Source organism: Phyllostomus discolor, chromosome 9 (genome assembly GCF_004126475.2).
Source record: "Phyllostomus discolor isolate MPI-MPIP mPhyDis1 chromosome 9, mPhyDis1.pri.v3, whole genome shotgun sequence".
Classification (NCBI taxonomy): domain Eukaryota; kingdom Metazoa; phylum Chordata; class Mammalia; order Chiroptera; family Phyllostomidae; genus Phyllostomus; species Phyllostomus discolor.
This window is the reverse complement of record NC_040911.2, coordinates 58459957-58474505: the sequence shown is the minus strand read 5'-3', so window position 1 is coordinate 58474505 and position 14549 is coordinate 58459957. Positions and strand designations below refer to the sequence as shown.

General features: G+C 38.4%; 1 protein-coding gene across 3 annotated transcripts in view; it reads left to right on the top strand.

The window, feature by feature from the left end:
- Nucleotides 1-13884, top strand: part of GINS1 (GINS complex subunit 1) — a 35607-nt gene extending 21723 nt beyond the window's left edge. For 2 of the 3 annotated variants that reach the window (XM_036009421.1, XM_028524337.2), the window contains 3 exons: nt 3181-3297; nt 8265-8339; nt 11948-13884. In XM_036009421.1, the coding sequence (XP_035865314.1) occupies nt 3181-3297; nt 8265-8339; nt 11948-12016 (261 nt within the window). In that variant the 3' untranslated portion in view covers nt 12017-13884. The remainder of the gene's footprint in view (nt 1-3180; nt 3298-8264; nt 8340-11947) is intronic. The other variant, XM_036009422.1, reaches the window with a different exon arrangement.
- Nucleotides 13885-14549: the final 665 nt, after the last annotated feature.

The following is a 14549-nucleotide window of genomic DNA, read 5'->3' as shown; positions in this document are numbered from 1 at the left end:
CAGTCTGTTTCCTGGGAGAGTATATTATATGGATGCACCCCACAGCCTGTCTCTAATATCCCCAGACTCTGTGTGCTGCAATCTCCTCAACATGGGTTAAGATGCAGGATGGGAGACAATAAGTAAAAGGAAAGAAAACCCACATAAAACAAAGCAAAAAACTAAACTACATAATAGGGAAAAAAAGTTTCAGGGTGGAGGGAGCAGGATTGAAGAGGGAGGGTGGGGTGAGCAACATCTCACAAGGCTATCACCCTAGGAGGAGCTCGTTCTTCTCAAGCAAGATGGCTGCTGCAGAATCCAGGTATATCCTGGCACAGAAAACCCTATAGTCGCTCCCCCACATCGCTCCCCTGTACGTTCCACACTCTACTTGTGAGACTAGTCCCTGCTGCCTCTCTTCGCTGGGTCCAAGGTGAGTGGTTGCAAACACAAGACCTATGCTTTGGCCCCTTTAAAAATTAAGAAAGACAAAAAAAATAGTGGCTTTGCTTTCAGCTGTTCTGGTCCCTCACCAGCTGCTTGACAGAGGTAAACCTTGTGGCCCTTCACTGTGGGGTGCTACATGATCTGCTTACTCCAGCACTGGTGCTCCGTTTGGGACCCTGGTCTGTGTTCCCCAACCCTCTCCTTTCAAGGGGAAGCTCTCACAGCTGCACCAGCACCTCAGCCCACTGCCCTAGGGGCAGGCCCTTTGAATGACCTCAACCTTCCTACTGGTTAGGGTTTTTTTTTCCCCCATCCTTGGTTAAAATCCTCCCTTTTAGGTAGTCTTTGGTTTATTTCAGTTGTCTAGACCTCTCTTTAGTTTTATTTCCAATTTGGTTCTGGGAGGAGGTGTGCAATATATTCTCCTATTCTGTTGCCATCTTACTGGTTTTCAATTTTCTTTGCCCAAATCCATCAGAGTAATCACTATCTATGGCAGCTATAGCCTTACAAAATTACCATATTTTGCCATGTATAATGCATACTTTTTTCCCAAATTTTTGAGGGAAAAATAAGGATGTGCATTATACATGGGTAGTACTAATTCTGTGTATATATAAATTTTTTAAATTTTATCATTTATTTTTAGAGAGGGGGAAGGGAGAAAGAGAGGGAGAGAAACATCAATGTGTGATTGCCTCTCACATGTCCCTTACTGGGGACCTGGCCCACAAGCCAGGCATGTGCCCTGATCGGGAAACACACAAGTGACCGTTTGGTTTGTAGGCCAGCGCTCAATCCACTGAGCCACACCAGCCAGGGCTATATAAATGTTTTAATTCTTTTACTTACGCTTATTCATTAAAAGTGCAACTCTAGAAAGCAATACCAATATCAGTATGCAAAATAATACCTTGGAATACAATAATTGGTTTTGTTTCTAAATATAAATAAATAATTGAATTAAAACACTAATATGAAAGGTATTTTCCTGAAAGTTTGGACCAAATACGTGGGTGCACATTATATATGAGAGCTTTTGATCCATGGGCTACAGAATTGATGCTGTGTTAATAGGCATGAAAAGGACACCAAACTTGTATACTTGTATCAAAACCCTTGCATGAATGTATACATTGTCATTGTCAATAAGCAGCAATATTTTGAAAGCAGTCCTTTTTTTTCTGAGTAATATGTCTCAATAATGGGCTTATCAATAAGCCATGTTTTAAACAAATGTGTTGTCATCCAGGCTTTGTTGTTCCATTTATAGAGCATGGGCAGAGTAGATTTAGCATAATTCTTAAGGGCCCTAGGGTTTTTGGAATGGTAAATGAGTACTGTCTTCAACTCAGTCACCAGCAGCTTTAGCCCCTAAAAAGAGTGAAGCTGTCCTTTGAAGCTTAAAAGCCAGGCATTGACTTCTCTCTACCTATTAAAGTCCTAGATAGCATCGTTTTCCCATACAAGGCTGTTTCACCCACATTGAAAATCTGCTTAGTATAGCCACCTTCATTAATTCTCTTAGCTAGACCTGGACAACTTGCTGCAGTTGCTACATGAGCACTTGTTGCTTCACCTTGCACTTTTATGTTATAGAGACAACTTCCTTCAAACCTAACAAATTAACAAGTTCTCTTAGCTTCAAACTTTTCTTCTGTAGCTTCCTTACCTCTGTCAGCCTTCACAGAATTGAAGAGAGTTATGGAATTATTCTGGATATGCTTTGGCTTAAGGGAATGTTGTGGCTGGTTGATTTTCTCTCCAGACCTCTAAAACTTTCTCCATGTCAATAATTAGGCTGTTTCACTTTGTTATGATTCACTGTTCATTGGAGTAGCACTTTTAATTGCTTGTAAGAATTTTTTCTTTGCATTCACAATTTAGCTAACTGGTACAAGGCACCTAGCTTTCATCCTATTTCAGCTTTTTTTCCCCTAAGATTGATTATTTATTTATTTATTTATTTATTTTAGGGTAGAGGGGAAAGGAGGGAGAAAGAGAGGGAAAGAGACATCAATGTGTGGTTGTCTCTTGCATGTCCCCTGCTGGTGACCTGACTGGGAATCGAACTGGCAGCCCTCTGGTTTCAGCACTCAATCCACTGAGCCACGCCAGCCAGGGCCTATTTCAGCCTGTGATATGCCTTCCTTAATGAGCTTAATAATTTTTTTATTTTCTGATTTAAAGTGAAAGATGAACACTCACTTGAACATTTAGAGGCCATTGTAGGGTTATTAATTGGCCTAATTTCAATATTGTTGTGTCTTAGGAAATAAGGAGGCCTAAAGAGAGGGAGGGAGACAGGAACAGCAGATTGGTGGAGCAGTCAGAACACACACACATTGATCAGTTAAGTTTGCCATCCTTTTATGGGCATAGTTCATGGCACCCCAAAACAATTACAGTAGTAATAACAAAGATCACTCATCACAGACTATTATAATGAACATAATAATATTGAAAAAGTTTAAAATACTGTGAGAATTACCAAACTGTGACACAGAAAATGCTTTTGGGAAAATGGTGCTGATAGACTTTTTCCACACAGGGTTGCCACAAACCTTTAACTTATAAAATCACAACGTTTGTAAAGTGCAATAAAATGAACTATGCCTATAGTTTAAATGAATAAATGGTCATAACAATGGTCCATATGGGAATATGTGCTGTTTTACAAAGGATAAGTACACAATTTCTGTAAGTTTGTTTTCTTAAAACTTTGTCAAATGACCATCTTTATGTTTGCAGATTGAATGGTTCAATCATTATAAAAAGTCCCTTGCTACTTATATGAGATCATTGGGAGGAGATGAAGGTTTGGATATTACACAGGATATGAAACCTCCCAAAAGCCTATATATTGAAGTAAGTGTACTTCTTAAAGTGGATTTTTCCTTAATGCATAGATTGTTCCACCTTTTGTCTGTGGTGTATATGAATATATATTAGCTTATATTAAAAAGGAAAGGGAAAAATAAACCAAAACCAAACAATGTAACATACCAGGGGATGATGGAAATGGGATAGAAAAGCTTAAATTTTCTGAATAGACCTGTTTTAATAGTTTTGAATTTGAAACCATGTAAACATTTTATATATTAACTCAATGTGGAAAACCCACAAATTTTGAAAGCACAATAAAACAAATGAACCTATGTTTTAAATTGGTGGATTAGTCAAATTGGAAGTATTTTAAATAACTTTAAAACACATACTTTGAAGAGCAAAGTAGGAGGGATCACAATACCTGTTATCAAACTATTTCAAGGCCACTGTAATAAAAAAAGAAAACAGCCTGGTACTGGCATAAAAACAGGCACATAGACCAATGGAACAGAACAGAGAGCCCATAAATAAACCCAAGTCTCTATGGTCAATTAATAATCGACAAAGGGAACAGCAACATAAAATCGAGTAAAAATAGCCTCTTCAACAAATGGTGTTGGGAGATCTGGACAGCTACATGCAAAAAAAATGAAACTCGAGCACCAACTTACGCCATACACAAAAATAAATTCAAGGTGGATAAAAGATTTAAATATAAGTCATGATACCTTTAAAGTCCTAGAGGAGAACATAGTCAGGAAAATCTCAGATATTTCATGTAGCAGTCTTTTCACTGATATGTCCCCTAGAGCAAGGGGCATAAAGGAAAAAAGATACAAATGGGATCTCATCAAAATAAAAAGCTTCTGCATGGCTAATGAAAACAGTATTAAAATAAAAAGAGAACCAACTGTATGGGAAAACCTATTTGCCAATGACACCTCAGACAAAGGTTTGATCTTCAAAATATATAAAGAACTCATATGACTCTACTCTGAAAAGATAAGCAACCCAATTAAAATATGGGCAAAGGACTTGAACAGACATTTCTCCAAGGAGGCCATAAAGAGGATCCAGAGACACATGAAAAGATGCTCAATATTGCTAGCTGTCAGAGAGATGCAAATTAAAACCACATTGAGATACCACCTCACACCGGTCAGAATGGCCATCATAAACAAAGCAACAAACAAGTATTGGAGAGGATGTGGAGAAAAAGGAACCCTGGTGCACTGTTGGTGGGACTGCAGACTGGTACAGCCACTGTGGAAAACCGTATGGAATTTTCTCAGAAAACTAAAAATGGAGCTGCCTTTTGACCTGGCAATTCCACTATTGGATACAGTAATCCTGGTTGTAGGTCCTTGCTTTTTATCACTTTGATGATTTCTTGCCAATCCCTTCTAGCCTGCAAGGTTTCTTTTGAGAATCATCTGACAGTATTATGGGGGCCTCCTTGTACATAACTAACTGCTTTGCTCTTGCTGCTTTTAAGATTCCTTTTTCCTATTTGGCATTTTAATTATGATGTGTCTTGCAGTGGGCCTATTTGGGTTCCATTTTGTTTGGTACTCTCTGTGCTTCTTGGACTTGTATGTCTATTTCCTTGTCCCTAGTTAGGGAGATTTTCTTTCATTATTTTTTCAAAAAGATTTCCAGTTTGTTGTTCTTTCTCTTCTTCTGGCACCCCTAAGATGTTAGCATGCTTGAAGTTGTCTCAGAGGCTCTTAGACTATCCTCTTGATTCCCTGCAAATTGTTCTTTATTTCAGTTAGTGTATCCTTTGTTTCTGACTGGAAACAAAGGCAGAAAAAAATCCTTTTTTACACTGTTTACACCCTCACAGAGTTCCTTGAGCATCTTTATAACCAGTGGTTTTTTTTTAAGATTTATTTACTTATTTTTAGAGAGGGAAGGGAGGGGGAGAGAGAGAGAGAGGGAGAAACATCAGTGTGCGTTTGCTGGGGGCCATGGCCTACAACCCAGGCATGTGCCCTGGCTGGAAATCGAACCTGTGATGCTTTGGTTTGAAGCCCACGCTCAATCCACTAAGCTACGCCAGCCAGAGGCATACCCAGTGTTTTTAACTCTACATTTGATAGATTGCTTTTCTCCATTTTGTTCAGTTCCTTTTCTGGAGTTTTGCTCTGCTCTTACATTTGGACCATGTTTCTTTGTCTCCTCATTTTGGCAGCTTCTTTGTGTTTCTTTTTATTAAATAGAGCTATTATGTTTCCCAGGCTTGATAGAATGGCTTACTATAGCAGGTATCCTGTAGGGTCCAGTGGCACAGCCTCCTCTATTACCCAAGCTGGGTACTCAAGCTACACCCAACTGTGTGGGCTATGTATGCCCTCTGGTTGTAGTTGAGCCTTGACTGCTGTTGGCACATGGAAGGTCAGGCACTGCCTGTGTTCTGTCCACACAGAACACAGCTACAAAGCTACAGAGTGATCTCCAGATGGTTGCTACTTGTGCTGGGCTTTGAGGTGCTAGGCTGGCTGCTACTAGTGCCGGGCCTAGGGCAACTTAGTGAGAGGTACTGGCTTGCTGAAGCCAGATGTTGTTTGTTTGAGAGAATTTAGAAAAAACTGAAACATTGGCTGAGAAAAGCCATTCATATGAAAAAGCCACTGGAAACATCTTGGGTGAGCCTGAAAGTTGGATGGAGCAGGGCTTCAGGGAATCACCAGGGTGGAGCAAACAGTGTGAGCTAAATTGATGGTGTCTCACATATGTTGCTCTCCTGACAGCTCTGTGGTGGGGAGGGGGTTCAGAAAAGGACTAATGGCCTCTGACATCACTTTTCTCTGGGAGAAACCTGTCCCCCAGCTCTTGCCTTGATGCCAGATAGTTCAGTTCCTCCCTGCATATTTCTGATGACTTTCAATCTGCTGCCCCTACACTGGTGTTCAGAGGGGGTGAGTCCAGGTAAATCTGTGCAATGGCTCTTCAAGAGGAACTGCCAGGGAGTCCATCAGTTTCTGTCTTCCACAACCTCAATCCCTGCTGGGGTTTTTTGCTTTTGTTTTTGTTTTAGATTTTATTTATTTATTTATTTTAGAGAGGGAAGGGAGGGAGAGAGAGAGGGGGAGAGAGAAACATCAATGTGCAGTTGCTGGGGGTTATGGCCTGCAACCCAGACATGTACCCTAGCTGGGATCGAACCTGCAACACTTTGGTTCACAGCCCGAGCTCAATCTGCTGAGCTATGCCAGCCAGGGCCCCTGCTGGTTTTTATAGCTGGAAGTTATAGAGTCTTATCTTCCTGGTGCTGGAAACATTGGTTGGGGGACCTGGTGTGGGCCAGGGGCCCTTTGCTCCTAAGAGACCCCGCCTAATTTCTATCTGCCACATGTGGCTGTTGGACCAGTCCATTCTGTGTCTCTGCCTCTCATAGCAGACTCAACATGGTTTCTTCTATAATTCCATAGTTGTAGGACTTTCATTCAGCTCAATTTCTGACAGTCCCTTGAATGATGGTTTTTATTTAGTTTACTTATAATTTTGATGTGGTTGTGCAAGGAGGTGAGCCATGTTTACCTATACCACCATCATATAACTGGACATTTCATGATTTAAAAATTCCTAATTAATAACATGTAGTAATGGTATTGAGATTATATTTTTTAGAAGAATCTCATTTTGTAGAAGTAGATACTATTTATAGATAAAATGAAATTATGTCTAGGATTTGCTTAAAAATCTAGAAGTTGGTGAGGGAACAAGGTAGGCCTGATGCTGACAATTGATGCTAGTTGATAGGACTTTGAGTTCCCTAATATTCCTTTTTACTTTTGAGTATATTCATGATTTTCCGTAATATATTTAAAGAAGTAGAAAGGTGTTAGTGATGGTAGAGAATTTTCTAAAATAGCATTCCTCAAATTAAGTTAAAATACTTGGTTGAGTCATGGTAGGATTCTAGAGGAATTACAGGACATGCTGAAATTACATAGGAAAAGTAGATGCCTGGAACTTACTCGAGTTGGGTTTACTAATACCAATCCTGGCGCTAAGGAGAATAAACTCCAGTCCTGACTTCTCATAGAAGATGAAAAAATGTCCTGGTTTCCTCTGGTAGCAGTTGGAATTGTGGCCATGTCTATAACCTCTCCAGGGACATTTGTCCCCTGCAGTTGTAGAAGTGGTTATGAAAAGGCAGTCTTATGCCTCCCACCTTCCAACTAAAAACCTCTCCTGATTCTTATAACGTGAATCTGCTTCTGCTCTTTCTTGATTTAGTTGTAAGGATTTTGGGAAAAGAGTGTGCATATCAAAGGAGATTGGAAAAATCTTTTTTGTTGTTGTTGTTGCTTTTGCAAATGCTGTTTTTTTCTTTTTTTTTAATCATTGTTCAAGTACAGTTTTCTCCCTTTTACTCCCAATTCAGCCCCCCCTTCCAACCCTCCCCACTTCCCTCCCATTACCACCCTCCCCCTAGTTTTTGTCCATGTGTCCTTTAAATTTGTTCCCGAGATTGGAAAAATCTTTTTAAAACAGAAGTTTTGTAAACTTACCTATGTTCTATTCTTAGAAATTGATAATCATGGGAGGGACCTATAAGAGGCAGGTTGGAATTGATCCCTTTTCTTTGTAAATAGATTGTTTCACTGCTTAATACTTCAGTATTTGCAGAGGGGAAGGAATGCAATCATGTTTCCCTTCAGCATCTCCCTGGGTTTCCTTGCTGTTAGCACACACATACATTTGGATATTTTGCTATTCTTCCTCCCCATCAGAACAGGACAATTGGAACCACTAGAATACAATAGTAGGAGTACTAGGACTAAGTACGCAGGGAAGGAACAAACCAACAGAAAGCTTAATACTTTTACTGTGTGGGTATTTATATTGTATAATCTTTATATGCTTTGTGGTCACTACATATTAAGAAATAATTTAGATAAAACATCATTTTTTCTTTTTTTTCTTTTTTTTTAATTTCAATCATTGTTCAAGTACAGTTTTCTCCCCCCTACTCCCGTTCCATTTTTTCTTTTCAGGTACGATGTCTAAAAGACTTTGGAGAATTTGAAGTTGATGATGGTACACCAGTGCTATTAAAAAAAAATAGCCAGGTATTTATTGTCTTAAGATTTTTGAAATCTTTTAAGAGTGTTGCATGGTGGAAACTTTGAAATTAGTAGCAAAGTAAACATCACCTTGTGATGCTCATTTATATCTAGGCATTATGTTTAGTGTAATACTACTTTTTATAAATATAAAGACATGGTTAGGCAAATGTTACATATACGTGTAGTTAAGGAAAGATTAATTAATTTAATAGAATGTTGCTTGTATTTAATACTAAGCATTTTCCAAGGAAAGTATCACTGGACCTTATTCTAGCACTATGAAAATGTTAGATTTAACTCTTTTCTTTGAATTGTGATTAAAAAGGTGATAAGCATTCATGTTTAGCTTGTATTTCACCGTATAAATCCTAGTTCTTTTTTTTCCCATGGAGAGATAGATATTTCTCTATCTTTTTAAAAATATTTTATTTATTAAAAAAAATAAATAAAAATAAAAATACTTTATTTATTTATTTTTAGAGAGAGGAAGGGAGGGAGAAGAGAAGGAGAGAAATATCAGTGTGTGGTTGCCTCTCTCACATGCCCTACTGGGGGCTTGACCTGCAACCTAGGCATGTGCCCTGACTGGAAATCGAACCAGAGGCCCTTTGGTTCTCAGCCTGGTGCACAATCCACTGAGTCACCCCAGCCAGGGCTAAATCATAATTCTTTAGCAAACAAATAGTGATACAGATCAAAAATTTCTGAGTAATATATTAACAGAATTTACTAGGGAAATACTAAAACTATGAAGTTGTTAACTTAAACCAAATTTTTTTTCTTTTTTTTTTAAGATTTTATTTACTTATTTCTTAGAGAGGGAAGGGAGGGAGAAAGAGAGAGAGAGAGAGAAACATCCATGTGCAGTTGCTGGGGGCCGTGGCCTGCAACCCAGGCATGTGCCCTGACTGGGAATCGAACCTGTGACACTTTGGTTCACAGCCCACGCTCAATCCACTGAGCTACGCCAGCCAGGGGAAACCAAATTTTTTCTTACTAAGAATCTCAATATATTTATTCTTTGCTTCGAAAGTTTCAAGTTCAAATTAATTTTACATTAGCTAAATTAATGTTCATCCTATTTCAATTTTATGTAGTCACATTAATGCAGGAGGAAAAATGACCTAATGAGAACCACTCTTTCTTTGCCTCCCATCTTGTTGGTTAGTGTCTAATGATCCTATGTCTTTGTTTATGGAAGAGAACAAAAGAATGCTTCAGGTTACTTGGTTCTTAGACTTATTTTCTTAAGAGAGGGTGCCTTGATCTCTTAGTTTATGAGTACCTTTAGAGCTCTGGTAGTTTCATAAAACAAAGGTTAAATATTTTAAAGACAGATTTTCAGGGCACCCTAAAATCTTTTTCTGTTAAGGCAGAATTTCCCTCCCAGTGTCCTCTTAGAGAAGTAGGATACTGATGAATTGAATAATACTAATGAATTAATATTAATACTGAAATTAATGGTCTCCTAAAAATCTATATTTCTGGAGGACCCATTGTGAAGCTTTGGTTCACAAGAATAAAGCTATCCTTATAAAGCAAGATATGAGAAAATGTCATTTTTTCCTAAACACCATCCTGTGGTTGAAATTTTTTCTTAAACTTTATGGCTGATCTTCCCACCCAGTGTGCCCAGATGATGGTTATTCCTCAGTGGCAGGGAATACCTAGGTAGAGCTTAGGTAAGTGGGAACCCAGCTGAGCCCTTCTTCCATCTGCTTTTGTGTTAGACGGTTGTTTTCTGTGTGGACCATGCAGAAACCTTTCTCGTGGTAATGCTGTTTCTGGCAAAATAATTATTTTACTTTATTTTTTATTAAATTTATTGGGGTGACATTGGTTCTCATGGCAATGCTTTTTGTTACTATCATCCTACCCTTTATAAAAATGGGAAAATTTTAAAAACACATAGTCTACTATAGTTGATATTAAAGTGTTTCTAAAAGTGTCTCATCACATCTAAAATCAGTTTTCTATGGAATCTGTCCATATACTATAAAACAGGGAGACATTTCTTTTTACCATACATTCACTTATGCCTATCAATATGGCAAACATGTTTCTGTTTGTCTAGAAATCAGGAAACCCCTTTTTTTAAAGATTTTATTTATTTATTTTTAGAGAGGGAAGGGAGGGAGGGAGGGGGAGAGAGAGAGAGGGAAAGAGAAAGAGAGAGAAACATCAATGTGCAGTTGCTGGGGGTTATGGCCTGCAACCCAGGCGTGTACCCTGGCTGGGAATCGAACCTGGGACACTTTGGTTCCCAGCCCGCGCTCAATCCACTGAGCTTCGCCAGCCAGGGCTAGGAAACCCCTTTTTTTAGAAAAAATCAGAATAACTGTTAAATAAGTAACATGTCCCCGCCTTTTTTCTTTGGGGGTGTTGGTGGTATGTTGTGGTGGACCCCTTTTTTATATTATACCTTCTAAAGTCTTTTTAACATGTTAAATAATAGTCCTTGGCCCATGTGTGTGTTTTTTTTTTTTTAGAGAGGGAAGGGAAGGGGGAGAGAGAGAGGGAGAGGGAGGGAAGGAGGGAGGGAGGGAGAGGGAGAGATATCAATGTGTGGTTGCTGAGGGCCATGGCCTGCAACGCAGGCATGTGCCCTGACTGGGAATCGAACTTGCGATGCCTGGTTCGCAGCCCGAGCTCAGTGCACTGAGCCACGCCAGCGAGGGCAGCCCATGTGTTTTCATGACTAATTTGGAGGACTGTATTTGGCCACAGGAATTACATAAGGCCTTTGAGTTTATTATGAGGGACTTGTGGGTGTACAGTGCTATTAAAGTTACGTTTTGCTTCTTTGAATATTTTTGGTAATCTTTTCTATTGCAAGTATTTTCTAAGGCTATTTGCTCTGTATTGTATAATGTACTGTTTTTTGTTTTTACCCAAGTATATCTTTTTTTTCTTTGAGATTACTTTGGTCATCCATGAGCTTGGAAGCTCTTCCTCCCTTGCTTCCTGTACTTCCTCATTCCAAAGTTTAGGACATGTTCACTTCTGTTTTAAGCCCTTGTGTGTAGAGAGGCAATCAGACAAGGAGGCTCCTTTTCACTTCACAGTGACAGAGTATCCTCTCAGGGCATGAAGGACAAGTGATACCATTATCTAGGTGTAGGTGTCTTAACAACATAGTGTGTAAATAGTACTTACTTCATAGGTTACAAGTACTTTTGAAACTTGAAAAGTACAAGAGAAAAGTTGCCACCATAATTAGAATAAATGGTCTAATGGAGCATTCCTTTGTTGGTCTTCCTAATGACTTGTTATACAACTTGTCATCTATTTGGTGCCTAAAACTCACCTACCTGGATTTTCTGTGCAAAAATTCAAATGCAAATACTAAGGAAAATACCTACTAGAATTCATAAGTCTTTAAATTTAACTTAAACTATGAATTTGTTTATTAAAATAAGAAATCAATACACTTCTACCTATCATCAGTTTCAGTTGATGAAAACAGCAAATATACTTAAGTTTAGCTTTTAACTGTATAACTATTGAAATTTGAAAAATGTATAACCAGTTGCTGCTTTTTAATGATGTAAAATGTAATTTAAAATTATTTTCCAATCTTTCTTTTTCTCTCTACCATCTGTTCCACTCAGCACTTTCTACCTCGGTGGAAATGTGAACAGCTGATTAGACAAGGCGTTCTGGAGCACATTCTATGGTAACCTCATACTGAAGCCCTGCCAAGCTTCCCTGTGGTACGAGGCTGAATCCCTCCAGACAAACTTCTACACTTCCTTCTCCACCCTGCCTTGTCCTATCCCTCTTTGGTTTTAAAGGTTATAGACATTCTTTAATATAACCAGGAATACTTGGCTGAGAATGGTTTGTTTTTCTATTGTATAGGATTCCTCCTCTTTTTTGTAATCTGCATCTATAATTATAACATTCCTATAGTTACTGCAATGTGTGTGTGTATTTTGAATGAAAGTAAATATTTATTACTATAAATTTGAATCTTTTAAACAATAAGAGGGTTATACTTGGCTATTGCGAGAAAGTAGGTCCCTGTGCATTTTGTTTTATTTCTGGTAGTGTGCGTTGTGTAAGCCAGGGAGCTGAATTCCTGGAATATGTGTTTCTAAATCACATGGGCAGGTAGAGATGGTGGTTTATAAAAGTTTTCAGTGTATGTAATGCTTAGTGACAATTGCTGGGCTATTTGGAAAGAAAAAGGAAGGACACAATGAACCAGCCTATTTCCAACAGTGGTGGCTTGCCTGGCTCTTGCCTGTCTGTGAGAGTACCAGTATCACCGCTTTGGAACGGGAAATAGAAATTGGGGCTAGGAAAGAAACTTTGTAGTTTCCCCCAGATTCCTATTGACAGAAAAGTCACACGAACAGTTGGTTAGCTAAGTGGAGTGCAGTTTCTGTTTGATGAACTATGAATGGTAGGAGTTGGAGAGGCACAGAGTGAATCTTTTCACTGCCTGGTGGTCAGTGGCCTTTCCCTACTCTTAGTCCCCTCCATTACCAGCCCAGGAATCTGGAAGAGGCATTCAAATATAAAAGACTAGATAAACCTGGTACTTAGTACATACTATGCACACAGTTTTGTTTTTATACAGGGGAATGTTTCTGGCCAAAATCAAGTTATAGAGAGGCTTTACCTAGGATGTGGATCTGTATGTTTTCATAACAGATCTACTTGTAGGCTGCCCTGTGCAGATATTTTCATTATTTAAAATGATTTCTCCCCTTAATTTTGGTAGCCAGCTCATATTTTCATCTATATCTCTGCTGAATGTTCTATAAACAGTGAATGAGATTGGTGATATTTCTATGTTAATTGTGGGTCTGCAGTCACTTTCCTTCTTTGTATTTATACCCAGAGCACATGGAACCATGCACACTGGTGAGCCCTAAAGTCCATGTGAGTCAGCTGTGAGGATAAAGAGCTATGAAGACCACTACCATGTTGCCAGCCCTCCATCACACCTGAACTTAAATGATACAATGTTCTTTTGTGTTTAAGTCCCCAAATAAAATGATAAAATATATCCCGTATTTGAAATGAATGTATAATATTTGAAAATTTAAAATTTTATTTACTCTACTTAGAATTGTGGCTAGAACTTTGAAGGTAATACTTGGATATGTGTAGGTTAAAAAAAGGTAAAAAATAATGTAGCAAATGAAAGCTCTCCTAAATGTCACAATCCCATGTGCTTACTGTTAACTAGTTACATTTGTAAAGTATACCATTTCTTTTTAGTGGTTTCCCAATTATTTTCTTTTTGTTCCTAGTATGAATGAATTCTTTTTTGTATTATCTAACTGGCTTTGGCTGATATATGTACAAAAGTTGCAAATTATGATGACTTGGCTAGATTTTGATATTTATATAAACTCATTTCTTTTTCATATTGATTTTGTTGATTAGAACTTTTTTTAATTGGTCTGGAAGTTTTGGAAAAATGTTGACTGCTGCTGCTAATATGTGGCAGTTTATCTTTTTCATGACCTTATTGGAAGCCACAGGCTCCTTTCTCAACCTCCCTATCTCATACTTCTCTAGGGGAAATACCAAAACTTGTGGCCTCCATCAGTGTAACTTGAAGCCTCAAAATAAATTCAATACCATAATTTAAAATAAAATAGTGGTAATTAATAAATATGGTTTTTTGAAGTATGCCTTTGGAACTTGAGTAAAAATCATACTGTTTCTTATTTAATTCCCTAATGTTATGAATTACATGAATACAATTCTATCATTAAGCTGTAGTGGTAGCTCAGTGCTCATCGTTAATTTGTTCCAGAACTCATGACACATGGTAAAAGTGATGAGTACTAAACAATGAAGCATTTTCTCTTGCGGGGCAGTGTTGTGACTCACACAATTTCTAGCAACGGTAACAGGTCCTGAGCAAGCACTGACCATTGAAAAAAATTTTTTTCTTGTCACAATGTGACAAGAACAGGGTTTGACAAGTTCTGAAGCTAACAAGTACCTAAGTATGACTACTTGCATTTCTGTCCTGACTTGGTGGCTCAGTTGGCTGAGCATCGGTTCATACACCAAAAGGTTGCAGGTTGATTGTACCAAGTCCATGCACATACCTAGGTTGTGGGTTTAAGCCCTGGTCAGGGTGCATATAGGAGGCAACCTATCAGTGTTTCTCTCACACCAGTGTTTCTCTTATATCAGTGTTCCTCTCTAAAATCAATAAACATATCCTTGGGTGTGTACTAAATT